This window comes from Caretta caretta, chromosome 9 (assembly GCF_965140235.1).
Source record: "Caretta caretta isolate rCarCar2 chromosome 9, rCarCar1.hap1, whole genome shotgun sequence".
NCBI lineage: Eukaryota > Metazoa > Chordata > Testudines > Cheloniidae > Caretta > Caretta caretta.
The window spans coordinates 19,784,981-19,812,552 of record NC_134214.1 but is presented as its reverse complement, the minus strand read 5'-3'; the positions used below and the strand labels follow the sequence as shown (position 1 = coordinate 19,812,552).

Below are 27,572 nucleotides of genomic sequence, written 5' to 3'. Positions count from 1 at the left end.
TCTTTAATATTTATACCTCACATTGATGAAATCTTGTAAAAGGTGCTCTTCTCTCTTTCCAGTCCCCTCCACCACTGCCACAAACACTTTCTGTTCCCCTTTCTTCTTGGCTCCTCATTGGAAGGGAGAACAGAAGAAAAAAAGATGGAGGTGCTCTTCTAAGCTCTGCACAAACTAAGCTCCACCAATCTGAGTTGCCAAAATGCTCTGAGCTCTTTTGGATTTCTAGTGCAGCTTTGAACGTGCCCATGGGCTCTGCTAATTTCCTTTGACTTGGCTCCTTCCTGAGCTGGGAGGAACAATGAAGCAATGGAGCTCAGCCAAATGCCATCTATGTATAGCATCAAAATGAAGTGTCGCTCATAGACAGACAAATTTATTACAGCATAACCTTTCGTGGGCTACAGCCCTCTTCATCGGATGCATAGAATGGAACATATAGTAAGATTATACACACACACACACACACACACACACACACACACACACACACAGATAAATTGGAAGTTACCACACAAACTGTGAGAATCTAATTAGTTAAGATGCGCTATTATCAGCAGGAGAAAAAAACTTTTGTAGTGATAATCAAGATGGCCCATTTAGACAGTTGACAAGAAAGTGTGAGGATATTTAACTTAAGGAAATAGATTCAAATAAATTTGTTAGTCTCTAAGGTGCCACAAGTACTCCTGTTCTTTTTTCGGATACAGACTAACACAGCTGCTACTCTGAAACCTGTCATAGACAGCCATGCAGCTCTGAAACCCTCCCTCTCCTTTTTTATGTGAGGAATGAAACCATTTAAAGTTATCAGCAAGTGGCTTAGCTGAATGTAGCAGTTCCCACCTTTCAGAACTATTATTCTAGGATCTCTGCTGACTCACTGCATCAAGTTGAAAACTACAACATTGTCTCCACGAGGATTTTACAGCAGGACAGCTAACTTGAGATAGCCAGTTCAGTGTAAAAGCTTGTTTTGCAGTGATGAATTAGCCACTTGGTTCATATTTCTGAGGTTTTTCTTTAATGGCTGCAGACTTGGTTTTTTCGTTTGTTTTAAAGAGCGTTTGGGCACTTTTCTTTACATGTCTCCTCCCATGGTGTCTCCTTACCAGAAATACCATGGGAACTGTGGTTCTTCTGGTACTTCAAAATGTTCAACACCAGTGATAGAAGAAGCTTTGATGTGGGGTTTGTTTGAACCACATTATTAATATGGGGAAGGTGCTTTGCTTGCCTGCCCAAATCAAGGCAATGCTTTAGTTAAAGGGGACACCTCAATAACCTGCAAAAATTAAGCTCTCTATTACTCAGCAAAAGATCTCAGCGAAATCTTAACATGTTTTCATTAATATGATATGTATGTTCCAAAATCAGCTGGTATCCATGTGAGCAAGCTAAGTGAACATACGTACTAATCATGTCAGAATTAAGTGGCACAGGCAAAATTACATGTCTTAGTGCAGTATTATGCACAATAGACCTTTTTTAGTTCTTTGTTTTTTTCGCTATTAGTATAGCTGAACAAAATACAACAGCTGATGAAAATATGCCTGTGGAGATGCTTTAAAACTGCCTCTTGCCCACCGATGGTTAATTGCTTGTTGTCCATGTAAGTTGTGTAAATTTTTCAATGCTGAATATTTTCTCAGTAAAATCAATTTGTAGCACCTGAAAGTAGAGAAGAGGTCAAAGGAAGAAAACGGGTATGAGTATATAATAACACAATCACATATATGTATATAATAAGCAATCACAATGGAGGGAAGCCCAGCCCAGTCATTCTTAAGGATTTGGGGCTAGATCCACAAAGGGATTTAAGTGACCAAACTGTCACTTTAGGCACCAAAATCTAAATTCTAGTTCTTCAAAAAACCCCTTCAGCTGCCACTTAAGTCTGAAGTCCCCACGCACATAGATTTCCACTGGTAAACTCCCCTCAGTGCCTACTTTTTCATTAGTAAAGTGTCTAAAGTATTTAAAAATCCATCAGTGAACATATGCACAGATGCCTCAGTCTAGATGCCTGGCTCCCAGCTCATGTGTACGTCCCAACAAGATTCTTAAACTAAGCATTTTCCTGCCTAGCTCACTTGCACCTTGGTCTCCCAAGTCTCACCTGAGTGTCTCATTCTCACACTTTCTCTGGTCCAGTGACTCTTTCTTACACACAGTGGAATAACTTCAACAGGAGAGATTGGGAGAAACCCATCTCAGAACACCCCATGGGCCAATGGTTGGGGCACTCACCTGGCAGGGGGTGGAGACCCAAAATTCAATTCCTTTCTCTATATAAAGCAGAGGACGGAATTGAACCTGAGTCGCTCTCATCCTTGGTGAGTGCCCAACCACTGGCTAAAAGTACAGGAGGCACCACCATTTCCTCCTCCTTTTTGGTGAGAAATGGCTAAGGCAGCTAATTCCAGGAGATAGTTTGGAGCTGAGAATCCAAAGCAGAGGGTAGCACCTCCCTCCAACCTGGATTTTAATACCTAGCTCCCTTTTTGTGGGGAGGGGGAGCCTAATTGCTCACCCTTCTCCTCAGCATTTCCTACGGGCTAGCTTAGGTGGCTCTACATTCAGTTTGCTGGCTTTTGTAGATCCTTATTTGAAGAGCACCTAACTTTCCCCATGCATTGTATAGGGAGCATGGGTACCTAACTTGGGACTCTAGAGTCCACTAGACTGCAGGGTGCCTAAATGTCAGGCATTGCAACATTGAGTCTAAGTCCCCTTTGTGGAACTAGTCCTCGGTTTATTGACATGCTTTCACTCAGGGCTCCACAGAGGTTAAGCCCATTTGGAGTTCATTGCAGGACCTTGGTCTAAAAGACATGACTGAGTATTATATGTTGTGTAAACTATGTATAATGGAAGAGCCTAGGGAAGGATACAGATTTCTAATGAACCAAAAAGGCTAAGTTTTCAAAAGCATTTTTTGTTTTAAAGTTTACATACTTCAAAATTACACAGGATAACTAATCATTTAAACAGATTTCCCATTGAACTGTCAGCATTAGTTATAAGGTGGGTGAGGTAAAAAAAAAAGATTACTTACTTTCTTGTAACTGTTGTTCTTCGAGATGTGTTGTTCACGTCCATTCCATATTAGGTGCGCGCGCGCTGCGTGCACGAGCGTCGGAAACTTTTTCCCGTAGCAACTCCCGTCGGGCCGGCGGGGCCCCCCGAGTGGCACCACTGCGCCGTTCATATATACCCCCGCCGGCCTGACCCCCTCCGGTTCCTTCTTGCCGGCGACTCCAACAGAGGGGTAGGAGGGTGGGTGGTGGAATGGACGTGAACAACACATCTCGAAGAACAACAGTTACGAGAAAGTAAGTAACTGTTTTTTCTTCTTTGAGTGCTTGTTCACGTCCATTCCACATTAGGTGAATCACAAGCTTACCTCTGGAGGAGGGTAGGAGTCACAGAACAACTGCTCAGAGGACCACTCTGACAATTGCCGCGTCCTCTCTGGCCTGCTGGTTGACCGCGTAGTAGGTTGTGAAGGTGTGCACCGAGGACCAAGTGGCTGTTCTGCAGATCTCCTGGATCGGGACCTGTGACAGGAACGCCATAGAAGTCGCTGTGCCCTCGTTGAGTGGGCCGTGACCGCCGGGGCCGGAACACCTGCGAGCTCATAGCACTCCCGGAGGCAGCTTGTAATCCAAGACGAAATCCGCTGCACCGACACTGGGAGGCCTTTCACCCTCTTGGCTACAGCCACAAACAGTTGCGCAGACTTGCGAAAAGGCTTGGTGCGCTCCAAATAGAACGTCAGTGCTCGACGCACATCCAAGGTGTGCAAGCTGCGAAGACTCAGGTCCGTATGGGGTTTCGGGAAGAACACGGACAGACAAATGTCCTGGCCCATATGGAATTGGGAGACCACCTTAGGGAGGAACTTGGGTGCGGCCGGAGCTGCACCTTGTCCTTGTGCAATACTGTATATGGTGGCTCAGAGGTGAGGGCCTTCAGTTTGGACACCCTTCTGCCCGAGGTAATGGCACTCAGGAATGGCACCTTCAAGGAAAGGTGGAGGAGCGAACAGGTAGTGAGGGGCTCAAAAGAGAGTCCCATGAGTTTAAAAATGACCAGGTTAAGTTCCATGGAGGGACTGGGGAGCGGGAGTATGGGAACACCCTCTCCAACCCTTTAAGGAACCGTCCCACCATTGGGTGGGAAAACACCGAGCCACCCGAGAACCCCGGATGGAAGGTGGAGATGGCCGCCAGGTGCACCCTAAGTGAGGACGGGGCAAGCCCTTGCTGCTTGAGGTGCAGGAGGTACTCCAGGATGGCCTGCACTGGGGCCTGGCCCCGCCGCACCTGTTGTGGTTCACACCAACACGTGAACCTTTTCCACTTGGCCATATAGGCCGCCCTGGTAGAGGGCTTTCTACTGCCAAGCAGAATCTGCAGCACGGGAAGGGAGCACTGGCTCTCCAGGGCATTTAGCCACAGAACCGCCACGCCATCAGGTGCAGTGACTATAGGTTGGGGTGGAGAAGCCTCCCACTGTCGTGTGTAATGAGGTCCCGGTGGAGGGGCAGGACTACTGGGGCCTCCACCGACAGCTCTAGGAGTGATGTGTACTAGTGCTGGTGGGCCCACGCTGGGGCGATGAGGGTCACTTCCACCCTGTCCCTGCGCACCTTGAGCAGGACCTAGTGCATCAAGGGGACGGGGGGAAGGCATACATCAAGCCCTCTCTTCACGGGATCGCAAACGCGTCCGCGAGCAAGCCTGGGCTGCGGCCCTGGAACGAGCAGAACTGCGGGCTTTGAACATTGGCCCTGGTGGCAAACAGATCTACCCGGGGAAACCCCCACCTGTGGAAGAGCGAAAGTATCACATCCGCCCTGAGCGTCCACTCGTGCATGGGGTACGACCTGCTGAGGGAGTCCGCCAGCTTGTTTCGTACCCTTGGGAGATAAGCCTCAAAGTGAATTGCATGGTCTATGCAAAGGTCCCAGAGGAGGAGAGCCTCGCCTCGACAGAGTGGCGAGGAACAAGCCCCACCCTGCTTGTTTATATAAAACATGGCAGTAGTGTTGTCTGTCAGAACTGTCACACTGTGACCACTCAGAGTGGTGTGAAATGTCTGGCAGGTGAGACAAACCACCCTGAGCTCCTTCACATTCATATGGAGCAACCGCTCTGCTCCGGACCACAACCCCTGCGTCATGAGGTCCCCCAGGTGTGTCCCCCTTCTGTGGTCGAATGCGTCCATCACCAGCGTCAGGTCCGGTTGTGGGGCGGCAAAGGGGATGCCTTCGCAAACCACAGGCTGGGACTGCCACCACAGAAGGGAGTCCAGCACATCCCTTGGGGCTGTCACTACCAAGTCCAGGGGGTCCCTGTGTACCTGCCTGGGCGAAACACCTGAGCAAGCCACGCCTGCAGAGTCCTGAGTCTCAGTCTGGCATGCCTGACCACGTGCGTGCATGCTGCCATGTGGCCAGCAGCTGCAGGCAGCACCTGGCCATTGTCGTTGGAAACTGGCACAGGGAGGCCACCGCTTGTTGGATAGCCTGGAAACAGGACACTGGAAGGTTTGCCCTGGCCTACACCGCATCCAGGACTGCCCCTATGAATTCCACTGTCTGCGTGGGCACGAGCGTGGACTTGGGGACATTGACCAGGAGCCCTAGCTCGCGGAACAATCTCAAGGCCACCTCCACATGGCCCCGCACTTCCGCCTCGGATCAGCCCACCAGGAGCCAGTTGTCGAGGTACGGATACACCCAGATTCTCTGCCTCCATAAGAAGGCTGCCACACCGCCATGCACTTCGTGAACACCCTTGGGGCCGCAGCCAGATCAAAAGGGAACCGCAAACTGGTAATGTTCTTGGCCCATGGTGAAGCGTAGGAACCGCCGATGTGCTAGGTGGATGGTGATATGAAAGTACGCATCCTTCATGTCGATTGCAGCGTACCAGTCCCCCGGATCCAGGGAAGGGATGATGGTGCCCAGAGAGACCATGCGGAACCAGGCCTTGACCAGGAACTTGTTGAGCCCACGCAGGTCTAGGATGGGGCAAAGGCCCCCTTTGGCCTTGAGGATGAGGAAGTATCAGGAGTAGAACCTCTTCCCCCTCAGGCTGTGCGGCACCGCCTCTACCGCCCCCACCTCTAGCAGCGAGCGGACTTCCTTCTCTAGGAGATGCTCGTGAGAGGGGTCCCTGAAGAGGGACAGAGACGGGGGGTGGGGAGGGAGGGAGGCGAACTGCAGCAAATCCCTGTTCCGCACCATGCGTAAGACCCAACGGTCTGACGTAATGGTGGACCACGCACGGGAGAAACGGGACAGGCGGTTCAGGAAACAAAGGGATGGATCCGGTGACTGGTCTGGTACGCTGTCCTCGAGCGCACCTTCAAAAGCCTGGCTTAGTGCCCGATTGGGGTTTGTGCTGGCCTTGGTTCTGGCCCGGCGCATTATTGTTACCATTGTTGTTGCGCCGTCGCCTGTTATCCCTGCCTCACCTATGGTAAGGCTCATGCCTATGGCGAGTCTGGTACTGGCTGGTACTGGGGTGTGCATACCCAGCGACTTAAGCATAGCTCGTGAGTCCTTGAGGCTGTGCAGCCTCGTGTCTGTCTTGTCTGAGAAGAGCCCGGACCCTTCGAAGGGGAGGTCCTGGAGTGTATTCTGGACCTCGGGCGGCAGGCCTGACTCCTGGAGCCACGCCGAGTGCCTCATGATCACCTCTGATGCAATTGTTTTAGCCACCATATCTGCCAAATCCTGGGAGGCCTGGAGAGAGGTCTTGGCTACTGCTTTGCCCTTGTCCACCAGTGCCGTGAACTCCTGTTGGGAACCTTGCTGGAGGTTGTCCTTAAACTTCCCCACTGCCACCCAGGAGTTGAAATTGTGCCTGTTGAGGATGGCCTGCTGGTTCGCAATCCTCAACTGAAGGCCCCCAGATGAGTAAAAAGGTCCAGGCGTTTCGCCTCCGTGGCCTTAGGGGCCGGGGCCTGCTTTCCATGGCACTCCCTTTCGTTTAACGCGGAGACCACTAGGGAGCATGGACTCGGGTGGCAGAACAGGAACTCATAGCCCTTAGAAGGGGCAAAGTATTTACGCTCCACTCCCTTGGCCGTTGGAGCGCTGGAGGCCGGGGTCTGCCATATAGTCTTATAGGACTGAATGGTCTTAATGAGCGGGAGCGCTATTCTGGATGGACCTTCAGGGCTCAAAATGTCCACCATGCGGTCCTCCTGCTCAACCCTCTCCTCAGCCTGCAACCTCAAGTTCTGGGCGACCCTGAGCAGCAATTCCTGGTGGACTCTATGGTCTATCGGTGGAGGGCTGGACACCTCTGTACCCGCCTCCGCCTCATCCGTGGAAGACGAGGAGGTTAGCTGCTGCTCGACCCCCTTCGGTTGGTCCTCCTGCTCCCTTTCTCCCGTGGGAGGGGCCTCCGGCTCAGGCTGGGGCAGGAGTCCATGGGACGGCACCGGACTCAGTGCCAGTCTCTCCCGTTTATCCTGGGGGGATGCTGGAGGCCTGGATACTGTAGCCTCCGGCACCGTCTGGCGTTAGTGCAGGAACCGGGACCACTGCACCGAGTAACTTGCCCTAGATGGGGCCCTTTGGCGCTCCTGATAGGGGCCCAGTGCTGGTAGCTATAGCGGCCGGAGTCGGCACCGGACTGCGGCAATGGCAATCGCGAAGGCCATGGCGGTGCCAACGATCTGCGTCAGCAGGAGAATGAGCGGCTCCTGGCTGAGCAGGAGCGGGAGCGGTACCAGTATCCCTGGGACCAGGATCAGGACCGGGACCAGTGCCGGCGTTCCCTAGACCAGGACTGTCTGCGGGAGTCCTCTGGCGAGGGCCGTCTCAACTCCTCCCGGTGCCGGTCTCTGGGTGGTGCTGGAGAGCAGCATGCCCTTTCCGGTGCTTTTTGTGCCAACCCACTGCTGGTGCTGTAACCTCCTTCTGGGCCACTGGCAACTGTTGAGTCTGCAGAGTCAGAGCTCGACCGGGACCAACTCCGGGAGCGGTGCCGGGACGGTGTCTTTGAGCGGCACACCATTGCCGGCTTACCCCTCGATGGCACCCGCCGACAGCTCAATGAGGTCCTTTGCAGCCTCAAAGGTGCCAGGCGTAGAGGGCCGATCCATTATGCTCTCGAGCCCATCGTCTGCACTGAGCTCACTTAGGTCTGGGCTCAGTGGGGCTTCTGCTGCCGGACTGCCAGTCTCAGCACCGGTACCACGGCCTTCCCGCTCTTATTGGCGCTCGGTACCTTGGGAGTTTGCCTCCTGTGCGGGGAATGACCACACCTTCCTTTCGGCTGTGCCAGGAGCCGCACCCGGAGGACGAGCAGTGCCGGGGCCTAGCCTGGCACTCTGGGGCTGACGGTGCTTAGCCGGTGCCAGGTCTCTTGACGGCTCTGGGGCACTACGCACCGAGGAAGCCTGAGCCAGCATTGGGCGCTCCTGGCCCGGCGGCTGCAATGCGGCCACCATTAACAGCTGCTTTAGACGAAAGTCTCTTTCTTTCCTTGTTCTAGGCTTAAATGCCTTGCAAATCCTACACCGTTCAGTTTGATGTCTGTCCCCCAGATAACATAGACACGAGTCGTGGGGGTCACTAACCGGCATAGGTTTGCGGCACATGGCTCAAGCCTTGAAGCTGTGGGCCTGCAGCATGCCCTGTGGCCCGGGGCGGATGCTGGAAGCCTCCAAGCACCTAATGACTTAAGTGTCCACAATAGGTATGTTAACGAACTGACAACAGCTTGGGCCAGCAGGGGTATAAAGGCACGGCACAGTGGCGCCACTCGGGGGGCTCCGCTGGCCTGACAGGAGCCGCTAAGGGAAAAAGTTTCTGACACTTGTGCACACAACACGCGCATACCTAATGTGGAATGGACGTGAACAAGCACTCGAAGAAGAATATCTTTTACTGGAGCAACCTCTATTAGTGAAAGAGACAAGTTTTCAGGTTATACAGAGCTCTTCTCTTGACCTGAAGAAGAGCTCTTTGTTGCTTGAAAACTTGTCTTTTTCACCAACGGAAATTGTTCCAATAAAAGATATTACCTCACCCACCTTTTCTCTCTTTAATATCCTGAAACCAACATAGCTACAACAGCCTTGCAGATAGTATTAGTTATGGCTTAATACTCAATTTTAGATAGAAAACTAGGTATGCAGTCTAATTGTAATAAGCAGTTTGGAAGATCAGAGTTAGGTTCAGAAGTTGTATCTCTTTCTCCTTAAGGTATTTTAATTAGAAAATTTATACATTTAGTGCACCAGGGTATTCCAGACTCCTGTACCACTGGCTATATTTAATAACACAGCAAGTAAAAACACCCCTGTTTGAAAAAGGTTGCCCTACCTGTGTGGAATTCTATCAGGTTAACGTTATGCAAGAGTGACAGCAGAAATGGGACAAGGAAAGGACAGTCATTCAAGTTCAAAGGTAGGTAGATGATCAAAGATTAAACACAAGAAAAGGAATGATTCTATTCAAGTTGAAGATAGGACACTGTAACCTAAATAAATGCTTAGCTTTAATTAAAACTCTTGGAAACTGCCTCTGCGCTGTGGGTAAGTTCTCAAAGTCATGAGAACTTTATTTATTGCTTGAAATGTTATATGGGAAGAGCGTGAGAGAGATTATCTCAATTTTCATTGGAAAATATCTCTAGTTATAAAAAAGTAGAGGGCAGGAAAGATTAGATCCATTTTAAATTACAGTGTATAGAGGTGGCATGAAAATGTTTCGTTTTCTAAAGGTAGTTCAAGAGATGGAAAGGGTAGAACCCTTGAAAGCATTTTCTCATGACTGATAGCAGCATAGGATGAACAGAAGGCAGCAAAGGCTGTCAGTGAAAATAAGAAAAGAAGGAGCTGAAAGAGAGCTTAGCTCAGTTGTGAGAGGTGTTAGATTAAAGGAATCAAATGAAAACTTGTAGAGGAAGCAAGAGCAGCCTGGTATAAGTAAACAACAAAGCATGCTACCTAGCAGTCACTGCACAGAAAATGGGTTGGTGAATACTAGACCTAGACAAATTAATCTAAGGGTAATGAATCCACAATGCCTGGAATTCTACTTTCTTTTTATTAATTTCTAATATGAGGAAAAGTATTTTTTAAAAGGAAAAACAAATAGCTTTGATTTATTTAGTCCCTACATAAGGAAAACACTAAAGCAGGCATTAAAAATTAAAAACATGCTTACAAAAAATTAAGGTGCTTTCCTGAATCAGGGCCTTAAATCAGGGATGTCATTTGAACACAAATAAATCCAAATAAGGGGTAGTTACCAACCCTGAATGTGTGTTTTAATATCTGAGCCTCTGTAGGAGCTGGGGGGAAGAAGGGGGTAGATAGGAGCAGAGCGGCAGGAGCCAGAAAGGCGGGGAGACAGACTGAGGAGAGAGGCAGGAACAGTAAGTGGGGATGCAGGGAATCAGGAGCCAGGATGGGGAAGTCAATAGGAGGAGATGGAGATAGAGTCCACAGTTGGGGTGAATAGAAGTAGAGAGACTATGTGCACAGAGGCAGAAGACTTTATAACCACTAAAACACACTCCCCTACAGAACCTGGATTTGAATTCAGGATTCTTGAGCCTCTACATTTCTTTGCTATCAGCTATCTGTGAAATCCACTGGCAAAGCATATGTATCACCCCCTCTTTAGTGACTGGTTGACAAAAGAGGACAAGAGCCTATTACTGCTACAATTACTCCATGAGCTCAAATAATCTGTTGATCAAAAGGTCCTAGCCCTGCTGATGATCCAAATTATAGGCCATATGGTTCTACATAATGGATTTTCTGTTTTTCCAATTTGTTTGCTTGCTTGCTTGAAATTAGTAAATTATATCCAAAGAACCATATTACCCCAAAACCTTCAGGTTGCAAAGTCCAGCACTAAAAAGTTAGGGAATGCCAGAATTAAGACTGCTTTAATTCAGCCCACTTGTACACATGCATTATGATATAGTCTGACTATATGATCACACATTTTTTCCCCACAGGACTCTGCCTCATTCAGTGCACAAGATATATGGTACTATTGGAATTAATCAGGGTTATATGTGAATGAGGTCTGTAGATTTTCTGCATCATTTGTTGCAGAATTGCAGAAGTTTGAAGGTGTTTAGGCAGGAGACTGGAGGAAGGGAAAGGATGGTTCCATGGTTAAAGCAGCTGCATGTTATCCTGGAAAACTCGATTCCATCCCTGTCTTGCGTGCTGAATTCCTGTGTGATACTGGTCTTCACCTAAACAAACATTTTCAGTGAGCCACTAAATTCCTCCATTTTTTGGATGTCCAGTGTGAGATACCTGGGGCCAGATTTGGAGAAGTGTTGGGGACTCACCATTGCAACTCCCTCCCTAAGGAACTGGAGTCTAACCCTCTCTGCCACAAAATGTATGTATGATGCTGGGCCCACAAATACCATGGTGACAGCACCGCAGAAATGCCATGAGGAAATATATAATCTTGCATTCAGTGCAGAGTTTGGGTGGTGTGCCTGAGGGCTCACACTGAATATGGAGGATTAAAGAGAAACATTGAATAACTAACCATTCAGTGCATGAGGCAGGGGTCCTGGAGAAAACCAGTATGTGATTCTGTAATTAAAGGCTGTATCATAATGCAAATAAAAAGAGGGTCGGATTAAGGTTGTGGGATCAGCCTTAATTCTGGCATTTCTTTACTTTCTTTTAATGTAGGTTTTTTGAGATGTAATTCATTATGTAAGCCTTGATGCTATGCTTAGGAGTGTGCAAAATGAAAACCGACACTTCCTGCCTGGAAGAGCTTATTTGCACTGCCTAGGCATAACAGGGAGATTTAACAATGCAGTTTCAATCTAAAATGAATATCTTTGTCTTGGGTTTATATCCAGCACTTTAAATTATTGGAACATACATTAAAATGCATACAGTGAGAATACACAGAAGTATAGACTAAACAGGAAGGGTTTTTTATAACAGTACTTGAGAACAAGCAGACTAATAGACTTTAGAATTTTTATTGTAACCAAACCTTTAAATTTTTCACCTACCTGATTTTCTTGGTTACTGGTGAAATTAGTAATCACATGTGTCTGTCCATCATAAGTGACAGTAACATTTGTAATCTGTTGGCTTCCTATTCCCCAGATGTTCATATAGCCAAATTTCAAAGGATTTGTGTTAGTTAGGAAATTGTTGTGCAGCACACTCATATTAACAGTACTCTGAAAAAATTGACAAAAATTCAGGAGAAAAATCAAATGTAGTAATATCAAAACAGTAACACAGATAATCTTCCAAATTGAGTAATGTACAGCAATTTAAACCAAGCATCCAGGGACCATGGGCCAAATTCACACCTACTGCAATTTCATTGCCAATAGAATAGGATCTTCTAATTTCATGTCTGATTTGGCCCTCAAGTACTCTGTAGCACAAACCCTTATTTAAGTTGCAGAAACAGGAGCTGACATAATTAATTTCTAATGTTTATTTCTCCTTATTTTCTTGGCTAATGGCAGAATTCAAAAAGGAATTGAGTATCTCAGCCATAAGAATCATCTCCATTCCACCCTCTTCTCACTTTTCTTTCCTTACCATCTGGAAAATTTTTCACTAGGTGCTTTAATAAAGTAGACGATTGCCTTCCAGTCTTCCTTTATTCACTGGTTTTATGAAGTGAGTTTATTGCATGTAGAACATTTTGTGTGCCTGGGTGATAAAAATATCTTATAGGAGAGGCAGCCTTTTTATTCATTGTTCCAGGCATACAACAAGTATTGTTTCTGCTGCAGTTTGCAAAAACTTCACATTCACCATCTTACTGATGTTTTTCATTATCCCAAGAAGTATAAGACAGGAGACAGGCATGATATTATCCTTGGTAATTCTCCTTTTCCTTTACCCGACTTTGATAGCTTTATTCTTCAGCTGTTGAATTTCAAGACCAGGAGCTACTGTGCAAGTTTCTCATTGGGATCACTCCCAGTCTCATAAGACTACTCCAGAGGAAGCCTGATTGGGGGCTAGGGAACATTTATCCTATCACACCTGGGCTTCATCATGTTTGAACAAAGGGAACATAAAATGTTTGTTTCCTAACAGGACAGTTCCTCCCAGGACTGAGCTGCTCTTTCTGAATGTTCTAATCCAAACTTCCCAGCACAGATCACAAGACAATTGATGTATTCAAGTCACCAAGGCCCAGCAAAATTCACCGCAGGGTACTTCAGAAACTAACTGAAGCAATCTTGGAACCCTTAGCAAATATCTTTGAGGACTCATGGAGGATGGGTGAGGTCCCAGAAGACAGGAGAAGGAAAAATGTAGTATCTATCTTTAAAAAAGGGAACAAGGAGGACATGGAGAGTTATAGACCAGGCAGCCTAACTTCAATACCTGTCAAGAACAAATCATACCAAACCAACCCAATTTCATTTTTGATGGAATTGCTGGCCTTGTGGATGGAGAGAAGCAGCAGAAGTAATATAGCTTGATTTTAATAAGGCTTTTGACACAGTCCCCCATGACAGTCTCTCAAGCAAGCTAGGGAAGTACGGTCTAGCTGAAACACTAATGTGGGTGCAAAACTTTGTTGCAAGACCATATTCAAAGAATTGTTATCAATGGTTTGCTGTTGAACTGGGAGAATGTATCTAGTGGGTTCCTGCACAGGACCAGTGCTATTCAACGTTTTCATTAATGACATGGATAATGTAGTGGAGAGTATGCTTATGAAATTTGCAGATGACACCAGTCTTGTAGGGGTTGAAAGAATTTTTGACAGGACTAGGATTCAAGGTGACCTTGACAAATTGGATAGTTGGTCTGAATTCAATAGGATGAAATTCAGTGAAGACAAGTGCAAAGTACTATACTTAGGAAGGGGGAAAAAACAAACACTCAAATATAAAATGGGGAATAACTAGCTAGGCAGTAGTACTGCTGAAAACAATCAGGGGGTAACAGTGGATCACAAGTTGAATATGAACCAACAATATGATGTAGTTACAAAAAGCCTAAATCATTTTGTGACGTGTTATATGTAAAACCCAGAAGGTGATTGTACCTCTCTACTTGGCACTGGTGAGGTCTCAGCTGTGTATGGTTTCTGAGTGCCACATTTTAAGAAGTGGACAAATTGGAGGGAGTCCAGAGGAGAGCAGCAAAAATGATAAAAGGTTTAGAAAACCTGACCTATGAGGAAAGGTTAAAAAAACCTCGCTTAGTTAATCTTGAGAAAAGATGATGGAGGGGGAGCCTGATAACAGTCTTCAAATATGTTAAAGGCTCTTATAAAGAAGACAGTAATCAATTGTTCTCCATGTCCACTGAAAGTAGGACAAGAAGTAATGAGCTTAATCTGCAACAAGAGAGAGGTTAGGTAGATATTAGAAAAACAATTCTAATATAAGTACTGGAATAGGCTCCCAAAGGAGGTTGTGGAATCCACATTTGTGGAGGTTTTTAAGAACAGGTTAGACAAACACCTGTCAGAGATGCTTTAGGTATATTTGGTCCTGCCTCATCACGGGAGGCTGGACTGGATGACCTCTCAAAGCCCCTTCCAGCCCTACATTTCTATGATATAATTAACATGCAGGAATGTTGCAATGAATGGTATGGATACAATGGGAAACAGTTGAATGGGGGGAAAAGAGTGATTGTAGATATCATTTTAAATAAAACTATTGAGTCTTGAAAAATTTTCATTTGGAGGTAAAAAAGGAACTTAAAATGACAAAATATATATAAATACATACCTGGTTTGCGGCAAATGTTGCAAAGAAATAATGACCATTTTCATATGTGTCTATAAAAGAAGGAAAAAATTGGTAGAATGAAATCTATTCTACTACCAAAAAAAGATAAAACAACAACATTAATGCAGCTAAACTTTTACAAAACCAATACCTGTCCCTAAGTTTTCTTTCCTGTTTTCAGTTTAAATGGTACAATCGAACAATCACATAACACCTGTCACTGTTCTCCTATTTCTATAAATAACACAGTTAAATTAGTGTACAAATTTGTTCCAAGTTTGAACTATCGTATTTCAGTGGACAGACCTAGAATTCTGCACAAATTTTCAAAATAAACTTGTTTGTAGATTTTTAAATAAGGAAATAATTAGGTCTTAGGGATTTTTGGCAATTCATTATTTCAAATTAAATTAAAGGACCTCATGGTAATGTACAAATCTAGGAAATAACTCAAGAGGTGGGTGGATAGCTCCTTGCACTCACCTGCCTTAGGCATCTCTGCAGGGCTGGGTACAAACTAGCCCTAGGTTTATATACCAAATCAAAGCAACATACTCCTGGCCTTGCACCCCCACCCATGAATAGTTGGTACTCAGGGTAATGCAAAGAGTAGAAAGGAAATGTGGCTAGAGCACACTGTTCTCTGACCATTTGGGGCCAGCAAATAGCCTGGAGGCTGTTCCAACTGGTGAATGTTAGGAACATCCACAAATCAGCCTCTGGAAGGAGGGAGCAGAAAGCCACCTATACTCCCACCTTCAGACACCTCTGAAGAGATGGCCCCTAATATGTCAAACATCTTAGTTTAAAAAATTTTAACTGTTGAAATCAGTTTGGTCCTGATCCTGTTTCACCTGTATGCTGTCACTTGCAGGAGTGGAGCCCATCTTTGATATTATACCAAAAGTGATCACACTTACCAATGCTTACTCCATCATCCCAGTAAAGCTGACCTTGAGCGACCTCGTTATCATCCAAAGCAACAGTAAGTCCCATAAAGTTTTGTCGGCTACAAAATAAAAAGGAAGCCAGAAAACTCATTAATTTTCCTCCTTTCATTGGAGTCACAGCTGTACATATTGTGACAACTGGAAGTTGACTTCTGGATTCCCTGACACACACTTACAAATATATGAACTTGATTCTCAGTATTAATATACTTTTCCATTACATCATTAGACTGAGCAGGGACTGTGTACTTAAAAAGAAATTGCAATATTATTCTTATTTAGGACTAATTCTTGCCAATTCCTGCTCATCTGAGTAATCTTATACACGTGAGTAAAGTCAATGGGCTACTCATGAATATCAGCATTATTCACTCAAGGGATGCGGGATCACGGCCATAATTTCCAAGCTCGGAGTTATGGGGAAAGACAATAAAGAACAAACAAACAAACAAACTGGAAGCTCATGCAGCCTTTGTTCTGTATGCACAACTCCCTGAAACATGGTTGGAAGCAGGGGAGTGCCAAGTGTGTCCTTTAAAAAGAAAAACATAGCATAAAATAAAGAAACACACAAATATGTTTCTCTTACTGTATTATTGCTAATAAGGGTCCTACAAAGGATAAAAATCTCATCCATTTCACTGAGGTCTCAAAAGCTGAGTAAATAAACATCACTCACTTTCCAAGCTACAAATTAACAGATCAGTTCAAATTCCCATGTAGAAAATTGTTAAATATTGGGTAAAATATTAGCTAGCATATTGTTTTTCAAAAATTACTGTAAAATTGTTTTAAAGGAAACACTCCAATTTACTTCATTTACCTTTGATTGGTATTAAGACCAGGTTCTTGCCAGGGGATGATGTAACCACCCCGGATATGAAGATTGATATGCTCAAGAGGTGCTGGCAATGTCTGCAATTGTCCCCTTACTCCAAGATATTTTCCCTGTAAAGGAAGATTTTTTTGAGCAGGAAGGCATACAAATTCTGTTGAATGCTTACAAATGTACAATACATCTTTCCTCTGCCTGGGAAGTCAAGCAGTGATGCACATACACATCATTTTATACAATTAACTCACAGAAACACTAACGGAAATCCGTAAATATGGCCATTTCCAAATCCATCTGTGATGCAATGTTAATAAACTGTGCTGTAGCTTTAAGTAAAGATTTGATTCATGTGTTATATCATAAGGAGCACTGTACTTTGGTTTTTGCTTTCTGTTGGTTTTGTTGTTGTTTTGTTTTAAACTTTTCTGGTGCTTTAACTGCAAACTATCGACACTTCAGAGGTGAGGTTCCTCAGCCACAGGACAAAGAGGAGGTATACCAGGTGCACGAGCTAGCTGTTATCATGCAATGTGCATACATGCACACATATCTCATTGTACCAATGCTAGTTAATTAGGCAAAGCAATGAAGAAACTCAAAATAAAATGATGTGTTATCCAAGGGGAACCAGACAGTCACTCTGAAACACCTTTGCTTTTCTGGCATTTCCATATATTCAGCAGTTCCATTTTAAAATGGTGACAGCAGAACTGTCCAAACAAAATATTATTGAATGAATCAAAGTTTTCTATTAAAAATGGCAACTCTTGCCAAATAATATCTGACCAGTCCTAGCTGGTCACAATTATTTGACCCTTTCCTAAGTTTTGGGTGCTCAATTAGAGTTTAGTGTCTTTTAAAATAACTGGAATATAATATTAGGGCCTGACCACGCAAGCTGCTGAGTGCAGTCTGAGAGGCACTCACGTCAATGGGAATTAAAGGTGTACAGTATCTCTAAGGATGTGCTCAGCACCTTCTAGGATCCAATTCTTTAAAAAGGTCTATTGTACAAAGAACACTCTTAATTAAGTTGCTTACCGTGTAATAATCATACCAGCGTGCATTGGGTATATAAGCATTCACTTCTGTAGCTCCCTGAAATGGGAAAGCATACTTATAATAAGAATTAAAACTTAAATCAATGTTTATATAAACTCCCTTTGAAATGTTCATTCCATAAAGAACATAAATGTTGAAATGCTTACTTGATCCAATACAGGGCTAATCAGCAGTGCTGGGCCCCACAAAAACTGTTTGTATATCTCCCAAGTTTTTTTGTCATCCACAAACCTAAAAGAATGGAAACATTGTCAATCACAGCTTAATCTTTTCAGTCTTATTTTTTATTCTGGGCACACAGTCAGGTTACTATCGCCAATCAATTCTACTTGCCAGGAGGCCCCCATACAGAAGTGAAACACCATTTTTCTAGGTGGTTAAAGTTACTGATGTGCCATTGTAAGAGCATCATTAGCTGGATAAACTCCCTTTTTTCAGCTCATGCCATCTAGACTGCACTTCCCTACAGGAAGGGACAGATTGTCTGCTACTGTATCCCCAATTAGTCAGAGGTGGGGAAGGGCCAGTCAGAACAGAGAAGGACAAAGGGCTATGGAAAGGAATGTACTCATAGTGTCATACAGGTCATAGGGAAAAAAACATGCGTGAGGTTTATGACTGGGCAAAGACTCAACTCCTGCTTCATAACGATTCAGTTATTCTGTATCAGCGTTGCTTTCAAACGCTTAATACTTACTCGTGGAGCACAGGACGAGCTACAGTGCTACCAAGAACATGGGCTTCGTGCATTAAAGTGTAGAGATAAGGTAACAGTGTGTATCTTGTATTGAGTATGTCCCTGGAAATATTTTGAAATTTTTCATCAAAGGAAACAGGATCTTGCCTCTAAAAATAAAGATAAAACAGGGTTACTCTTTGTATTGTAAAATCTCTCTTGTACCCATCTTCCTGTCAAAGGGAAATGCATGTGGGCATCCAATAGCAGAATTTGGCTTTATTGACTAAAGTTCAAACAAAAAGTTTTAGACGGAAACCAGCACATTTAGAGAACTCCAATAAACTGAGTAAAGTAAAGCATGCATCTTTGTGGGTCCAAAGCAAATCCAAATAAAGCTGGTTATAGCTGAAGTCTGCTCTGCTGGCTTCCTGGGAAATGAAGTCAGCTCCCTTCCAGACAGCCAAACGGCAGGCATGATACTGTGGTAATGGATACTGAGAGGTAGGTTCTGATCCAAGCCCCAGTGAAGTCAATGGGATTGTTTCCATTGATTTCCATGGATGCTCAATCAGGACCTACTTTAGGGTGAATCATCCTTTCATTATTACAGAGCACTCCCTTGGAAAGGGACTGTAGATAATGGTATTTGAATTGACTAATCTCAGTGGCATATAATTTACAGAGAACCGTCAACTCACCATAGTTCCTATCACATTATGATTTCTAGAATAGGTGTAAAATGATCCAAGCTGCATCCAGCGGGCACACATTTCATACGTTGTATCATTGAAGAAGCCACAGATATCTGCTCCAATCTAAAAGCATGTAAAAGGTAATTAGAACTTAACACTGTAGATGATTAGAATGGTATTAAATTCCTATTCTAAATGTTTTTAACTAATAGCTTAACTTACATAGGAAATTCCAAAGAGGCCAAACTCCATTATACCTGCCAAAAAATCCAGAAATAAATAAGACAAACTCTTCAGTTGCATCTTTCTCTGTCAGGCCAAATAAGGAGGGATTCTTAGAAGGGGAGGTGGGGCCAGATGGGATTCCCTACAGACAAGGTCTGTCTTGGTCCCACTTCCCCATGATACAAAACTGTAAAATGGCACAATTCCACTTTCTTGCTGTGATATCATCCAAATTTACACAACAACTGAAAGTTGCTTTTCTTGGTAGTTTACATGACAACACAACATAAACCTCAGCCTAAGCCCTCATAGCTTGAATGTTTCTAGGGTTTTCCTTATGGGTCTGATCCCTCTTTGTTTCTACATCCATATACCTGAGAAAGCGCCATAGGTTGGAGCTTACACCCCTACACTGAAGCTAATTAGACACTTGATACAACTTTGCAGTGATTCAGCAAAAATACCATTGCCTCTTATGCATGGTTCAATTACCCGGTGTCTGGATGACTCAATAAAAAGAGTTCTGCATCCCTATTCAAGCTCCAAGGATTTGTCCCTCTCTTACTGAAACTCTCTCATGTCCCAGTACAAAACCACCTCGCAGTTTTCCCATATCTGTTAGCATCTGGAGACTAGCCAGTGTCCCACTGGTTATGTAGTGGTTTTCCAAATGTTGATTTTGTACTATATGCATAGAACCGTGGGCTGTATGTCACAGGAAATGTGATTTCCTGTAGTTCTGTGGTAAGCTCATGCAGTTGATCTTAATTAATCACTTCTCTGAGTGCCCTATGATCTTTTGGTCACGCTAATGTGGAGATTCTTGATATTTCCGCTCCTTACGTTGTACCTTCATTGGTGTGTTTTTAAATACATGTAGCATCAACTGAACAGCCAGTCTTAGCTGTCTTAGTCTATCTGACAAAGAGATGTTTAATTTTGTTTAAAACAATAGCTCAGGTTGGATACAACTTAACATGTTTCAAGGTTGCTCAGATGTTACTTATTCATCAATAAGGAGAGTTGTTCTACACTGGGCAATCCTAAGAAGTTCATTCAGGCTTCAGGGCTACTCCCTATATCGAAAATAGTGATAACATCAGAAATAGCTCGAAAAACAAAATTAACTCTAAGTGCAGCAATTGTGCTTCAGCAGACATTTTTCCTCTGTGATGATTTGAAGCTTGAGGGCCATTAAAATAAGTTACTCCTCATACCAATAATAGATTTTTCAAGTTGGTCCCATCTTGCATAGTTATCTCCAAGCCAGTGACCTGCCCATTGTCCACTAGAGGGATATGTTGATCGGGTGATAACAATTCCACGTTCCCCTGTGGCATTGCGTACAGCACTGATATCAAAAATACAAACATAAGCACATTAGATGCGGCAATCATAGGGAAAAATCCCTTCTGTAAAATACCTAATTAGGAGACATCAAATGGAGAGACCACATTTCTATGGAAAACGTAGTTCTTAGCTTCTGAAGCCTTGATCCTGTAACCATGTATGCACATGTTTAAATTTACTGTCAGTAGTTCTATAGAGTTAAGAAGAATTAGTTGCAAAAGTAAAGTTACTTATGTGCATAAATGTTTATGATTTAGGATGAGGACCTAGATCAGAACTACTTGCCAGTGGGGAAAGAGTTGGGGCTGCTGCCTTTGCAGTCAGCATCAGCGTTCTCCAGAACAAACCTGTGAAGTGCTCAGCCCCTCTCAGGATGAAGCACTGGGAGCACAAGGATTCAGATTGTTCTGGGACTGAGTGGGAGAAGGGGCATAATGTCTTGCACACCTACACTCTGGCCCTTAATATTTTTCACACTAGACTAACATTTTATAAATGCTGTATTGTGGTTATATTACATACTACACAGTGAACTAACAACAGTGCTAATCGCTTGCACTTCTGTAGTATTTTTTATTTGAAGTTCTCAAAGAGCTTTGCAAGTTAAAGTTATACAAACTTCAAAAGTTTCATATTTTGGTATGGATTACCATTCTCTCTTCCAAGCACATAAACAGGAGAGGCAATTTAATTGTTACAGACCTGCTGTATCACTGGCGTGCAAAAAGAAACTCAATGGCCATCTTTTACCCTGGTAAATAAAGCTGTATTTGCTGGGACCACATTTCAGATGTCCAAGGTAGCGGTATTAGAAAATGGCAACCAGCTTTTTGGACCTGATCCAAAGCCCATGGAAGTCAACAAACTATTAATGATGGAATTGCAGATCATCAAGGGTAAGGCTCAATTATGCCACTGAAGCTACTTCCACTGATATCAATGAAAATACTCAGGGTTTACACCTCAGTAATTGAGACCACCATCTGGCTGCAAAGACACTAGTTTTTTGAGAATAAAAAAGTGAAAATGACTTACTAGTAGGTAGGTTTTGCCTGTGACCATCCATACAGACTATGTACATCATAGTGCCTGACAGGGGTCCCATCTGGCAGGAACTGTTGACTTTCCATGCACAAGGTCACAAGATTCAGCCCTTTTTCCTTTTCTGCCAAAGCTAACAAGGAGGAGATTAAAAGTCAAACCATTAAACATAGTGCCAACAAGAAACCAGGTAAGTCACTCACTCTTTAAACCTCCATTTTTCCTTTACTACTGCCCTCTTTCAACTACCTGTGTCCTGATATATTTTGGCAAGAACATTTAGGGCCATGTCTTCCCAGCAATTTGGCAACAGTAGTTCCTCAAGTAGAATGATGGCAGGATGGATCCCTTGATGGTGTTACTCCAATTTTTTGAGAATTTGTCTCCAAATACTATCTACGTCCAACACTCTTGTGTACTAATTCACGGCCACAATATTATTACAAACTGGATATGAGTGTGTACCAACTACCATTGTCCGCACGACAAAAGTACCATTTTAGTATGCGGAATCGGGACCTTAGTTTGCATGTTCTCCTTAGATTTTTAACTACAGCCCCAAAGTATATCATAGGAAGTAATCTTAAGTAAAATATTATTATTGATGCTTACAATCCTGGATTTTAATATGAAAAAATAAATTAATGCTGAATATTTTATGCAAGGTTGGACCAAATAAACTCTCTTCTTTTGGCCCACAGAGAATCATTAATAATAAAGGATCCAGTTTACAAATCTTTTCTGCTGGGTGACACAGGGTATGATTTAATAACAATGTACGTGGTAATAAGAGTGCAAACTACAGACAAGATTTCTTACCTGGCATATAAGGGGGGTGGTTTAGAAGTGGTTCTCTGCAGCCATTAACTGCTCCATTAATAAAGCTTGCTGGTTCATTCATGTCCTAATATATATATATATATTTAAGAAAAGAACACAAATATTCAGTAACTTTGTCCTGAACCAATGTCAACTCAGATATTCAATGAACTAAAGTTTCCTAAATCTGCCCGTTTGAATTCTAAGGGAAAAATATGCCTACTTACAAACAAGGAAGCAAATATACACACAAACTGAATACAAATGGAAAATTCATCAGAACCCTTCTGCTGACAAATGCTGTGCTGTTACGAATGTTATTTCTTTTCCCCACTAGCTGTTGGCCTCCCCGAGCTCTGACTGAATTAATTAGGGTGCTTCCCCAAACTTGCATTTTATTTCCATACACTAAAGGCCCCTACTTCTCAGGCTCCTGGCTGAGAAGCTATGGACGTGGCTGTATAACTCCCTGTGGAGTACATCTGTGACATTTCTGAATCAGCCTGGGGAAGAGAGAAGCTCACTAAACAGGGCAGAGGGGTGCACTCTTTAAGCCTAGAAGCTGCACGTGTTCCATGTTTCTCACACAGCTCCAATTCTGTTATCCATATGCATGCTGAGTAGCGCCATATGCCCATTGAAATGTCCCCACAGATCACTGCAATCTGAACTCTGTCCTTGTATTCACCAGTCAAGCATTTTACTATTCAACAGGCTCCACTTTGCATATTTTACTCGATCCATCCAAAATGCTCCCCCGTCATTCATTTTATACGCGCTAACACACAGACATTTGTGCTGGATTCAGAAACACAGAATAGACCAGGAATAGATTTTTTCACCGCTTGTCAAAGTACAGTATAATGATATTGATGGTGTTTATCCTAATTGCCATATCATTATTGTACTGCATTAATAAGCTCAGAAATCTCTGTGTTGACATATTTCTTTAGGAGATGGCTACAGAGTAACATTTTCTATAAATGAAAGCCAGACATATTGTAATCTCTTGAAGTTGTGATTTTCAAAGGAGTCTAGGGAATTTAGACATATCTTCCAATAAAACTAGTGTGTGTCATAATCCCCTAGACAGCTTTGAAACTCAACCCCAAAATTTCATATATCAGCCATTTACATAAAACAAACTACAGGAACACAGATTTTTCTTAACAGCAGGTTTTCCCTCATGGTAATAATACATTAACCCAGATATTTTACATTGGGTGGCTACAATTATTTAGAAAGCAAGATGATCTTTTGCAGTGATTTTGGGAGGAGTTGTTAAGAGAACATTATTTGTCAAAACAATGCTGACTGATACGGCCCGTTTAGTATATGTGGATATACATTGTACACTCATCACATCTAAAGATATTACGTGAATTGTTTAGGTGGTCTACATTATTGCATTTTGGGCAATTTCATAACCTGAAATTTAACTTTTCCACAGGGACGGATGTGCACTGATAGTGATGGGAGGAAGCTTACACAGTGCCCAACGAAACAATAACTCGATGAAGTCAATTTGTTTTAACCCCAACTGTTTTGAGCACTAAATTGACTCACAAAGATTACACAACTGGGAAATATCCTTGCAGGAGCAGGTGTTAGATTACTTTGCTAGAACTAGTGCTCTGATTTACCTTCTTGCTAACTTGCATTTCATCCACAGTTGTTTATACTGGCTCACCACAAAGTCAGACCCGATCCTATAACTCCCACAGAAAGCATTATGAAATGTGGCCGTCAGGTACAGATCCCCCAAAACAAACAGCATTAAGCTGATACGTAGTGTTTGAACTTATTGGTGAGGCTAACACTCAGGTTTCCTCATTGTGGGCTCAGCCATTGAGATGAAGGAGCAGTCAACATGGTATTAAAGATAATGAACTACTTAGTGGCATAAAAGTTACTGAAGCCTTCTTAGAATAGTAAGAATTGTGTGAAACCAGTAACAAATCTCCTACATGGGGTATTACTAAACAAAGAACCAAAACAAGAGAAGGCATGCACTTACAGTCCACAGGCCATCAAATTTTACACTCTTCCCTGGATTAGCTGGATTAGTGTGGAATTCTACTATTTCTTTTTGCCACCACTGTGCTGTAGAATTGCGGAAGAAATCTGGGAAAGCTGCGTAAGCTCTGTACAGCTAAAATAGTAACATACAATATATGAAAAGAGACACAGGTGCTGGATATCAATGTATTCAACTGATTTAACAACCTAATCAAATGAAACCACTGACTAAGATTGCAGTTAAACTACAGACATCTATTGTTAATATGCGCCTACAGCGGTATGAAACTCAATCCTAAAGCTCGTATTCTTTGTTAACTGTTCAAGTTAACATGTCTCAGACTAAAGTAAATAGTCTCAGGTAAATAGAGTATCAGACTAAATGCATAATCCAAATAAAAAAGAGAGAGGAAGAGCACCAAAAGAATGCCACAATGGCTAAACAGCAGAGACAGGGAGGCCATTAGAGTAAAAAAGGCATCCTTTAACATTTGAAAGTCAAATTCAAGAGAGGAAAATAGAAAGGAGAACAAACTCTGGCAAGTTTATTGTGAGAGTATCGTAAGGCAAGCCAAGAAAGAATTTGAGAAGCAACTTCTTCAAGATGTAAAAACTAACAGTAAGATTTTTTGTAAGTACATCAGAAGCAGGAAGCCTGCCATTCAGGCAGTGGGGCCATTAGATGACAAAGATGTTAAGGGATCACTCAAGGAAGATCAGGCCATTGCAGAGAAACTAAATGAACTATTTGCATCAGTTTTCACTGCAGAGGAGGTGGGGGAGATACCCAAAATAAAACTATTCTTTTGGGGCAACAAATCTGGATAAAGATAATTTTGGGGGGAAGAGTCTTTTGTAAAAGTAAGCCATGCCTCACCGTTCCATTAGAATTCTTAAAGGGGCTCAACAAACATGTGGATAACAGTGATCAAGTCGATATAGTGTACTTGGAATTTCAAAAAGCCTTTGACGAGGTCCCTCACCAAAGGCTTTTAAGCAAACTAAATAGTCATGGGATAAGAGAGAAGGACCAATAACTGTGAAATGGCAAAGTTTTCAGACAATATAGAATTATTCAAGATAGCTAAGTCCAAAGGAGCCTGGGGAGTTAAAAAAGGATCTCACAAAATTGGGTGACTGGACAACAAAATGGCAGATGAAACCCAACTTTGGAAAGTAATGCACACTGGAAAAAATAATCCCAACTATACATATACAATGCCACTAAATAAATCTATGGTACACTGATACCTTGAATACTGTGTCCAATTCTGGTCGCCTCATCAGGGAAAATAAAAAGATATAGTGGAACTGGAAAAGGTTCAGAGAAGGGCAACAAAGATGACCAAGGGTATGGAATGGCTTCCATACAAGGAGAGAGAGAAAAAAAGACTGTGATTATTCAGCTTAAAAGAGACAAGACAAAGGGAGATATGATAGAGGTCTACACAGTCATAAATAGTGTAGAAAAAGTGAAGTGTTATTTACACTTTCGCACAATGCGAACACCAAGGGTCACCAAAGGAAATTAACAGAAATTAACAATCCTTGAGGGGGCCATTTAGGGATCTGGGGCAAAAAACTGGGGATTGGTCCTGCTTTGAGCAGGGGGTTGGACTAGATGATTTCCTAAGGTCCCTTTCAACCCTAATATTCTATGATTCTATGAATCTGGAAATTACATCTCCTAGCTCTAGTGCAGACATATCCTAAGCCATTGATTTCAATGGAGCCAGGATTTTACTCTGTGTTTCCATAGGATTCTATCCAGCACCAGTACAATTAGGGGGAACCAAAATCTAAATGAATGGAGTGTGAGAAACACTAGGGATTACACCATATGAATGGCTGGGGCATTTCATAGCCAACACTGTATGTGATTAGTAATAGTCCTCATTAACAATCCTACGGCTGTTCAACGCTCCCAATATTGTAAGATTTCACTATCCAACTCTTTTTTATTATACAAAGTGTAGGTGTAGGATGACTAGTATATAAAGTACATTTAATAACAACTATTATTTATTATTTACAGTTTGTTTTACAGCCTTACAGACCAACTGGGAACATGGTCTCATCAGTACTATACAGAGTGCTGGACAGCCCCTGCCCTGAAGATCTTACAGTTTAAGTCCATAAGAAAAAGGGTGGAAGGAATATAACACACAAGCAGAGGGACTTTTTGAAATGTCATTTTAGTTCCATGGTTTTTTCCCCTATTAAAAGAAAATCTGTGGTGTGGGGGTGTGCAAGGAGTGATTAGCGAACTGGAAAACCAGAGAAAGGGAGGAAGGAAGGAAGGAAGGAAGGAAGGAAGGAAGGAAAGTAGAGCAGGTTGAGGTGGAGAAACTGTGAGAGAGGGGGCTGAAGGGAACACTGGTAGAAGTGTTAAGCGTACATACCTGGATCTGTGTTTCTAAATCTGCAGAATCATTAACTACTATATTAGGATATTCTGGCCAAACCTAAAGAGAAAGGAGGGAAGAAAAGAAATTAAGCTACACTGAATTGATTTTTATGTAGTTTCTGAGACATACTACAGCTTTTAAAATGTACTCTTTGCAGGTCAGAGTGCACACACAACTGCAAAGAAAATATTACATGTTTTGCAGTGTACGTACATTTAGCACTGTACAAAATAAATTCCTTCTATGAACATGCACACCCCTCCCCTAAGAAAAAAAGGGATACAGTTGAATAACATTATTATAGTGATAGCACTACAGGCTAAATTATCTCACTATTACCTCTCCCAGAGGTAGCACAGATACACTTAACAAGAGGGGTGGCAGGCAAAGCTCGAGGATTCCACATAAGATAGTCCTCAATTTAAAAAAAAAAAATGCAATTTACTCAGAACAGTCATTTTGAAATCCACTCCTCATTTTTAAACTAGTTCTCACAACAGTACCTTTGCCCAGACAATCTCAGTGCTGTTAGGCCATTTGATGAAGACATCATCCTGCACACCTCTTGTGAATGCTAGATAATCATTTGTTTCATTGCCTGATATGGGTAGGTCCTAAAATACAGAGTGAATCCAGTTTTACAGTTATTTTAAGGAACAAATATGTACGTTATTTAATTCATTAAGTGAATTATGGTATTTCACTATCTATAAGTATACTAAGTAAAGAAAAAAGTACCAAA

General features: G+C 43.1%; 1 protein-coding gene across 2 annotated transcripts in view; it reads right to left on the bottom strand.

Annotated features, from left to right (window-relative positions):
* Nucleotides 1-360: 360 nt before the first annotated feature.
* The window catches only part of SI (sucrase-isomaltase), a 146,978-nt gene continuing 119,766 nt past the window's right edge, over nt 361-27,572 (bottom strand). The window contains exons 56-71 of one of the 2 annotated variants that reach the window (XM_075132140.1): nt 27,334-27,444; nt 26,825-26,887; nt 24,421-24,555; nt 22,404-22,488; nt 21,579-21,717; nt 20,411-20,544; nt 19,191-19,225; nt 18,975-19,091; nt 18,295-18,443; nt 17,744-17,828; nt 17,577-17,633; nt 16,524-16,648; nt 15,671-15,759; nt 14,751-14,800; nt 12,039-12,212; nt 361-1,671 (exon numbers count right to left, since the gene is read on the bottom strand). In XM_075132140.1, the coding sequence (XP_074988241.1) occupies nt 1,594-1,671; nt 12,039-12,212; nt 14,751-14,800; nt 15,671-15,759; nt 16,524-16,648; nt 17,577-17,633; nt 17,744-17,828; nt 18,295-18,443; nt 18,975-19,091; nt 19,191-19,225; nt 20,411-20,544; nt 21,579-21,717; nt 22,404-22,488; nt 24,421-24,555; nt 26,825-26,887; nt 27,334-27,444 (1,626 nt within the window). In that variant the 3' untranslated portion in view covers nt 361-1,593. The remainder of the gene's footprint in view (nt 1,672-12,038; nt 12,213-14,750; nt 14,801-15,670; nt 15,760-16,523; nt 16,649-17,576; nt 17,634-17,743; nt 17,829-18,294; nt 18,444-18,974; nt 19,092-19,190; nt 19,226-20,410; nt 20,545-21,578; nt 21,718-22,403; nt 22,489-24,420; nt 24,556-26,824; nt 26,888-27,333; nt 27,445-27,572) is intronic. The other variant, XM_075132141.1, reaches the window with a different exon arrangement.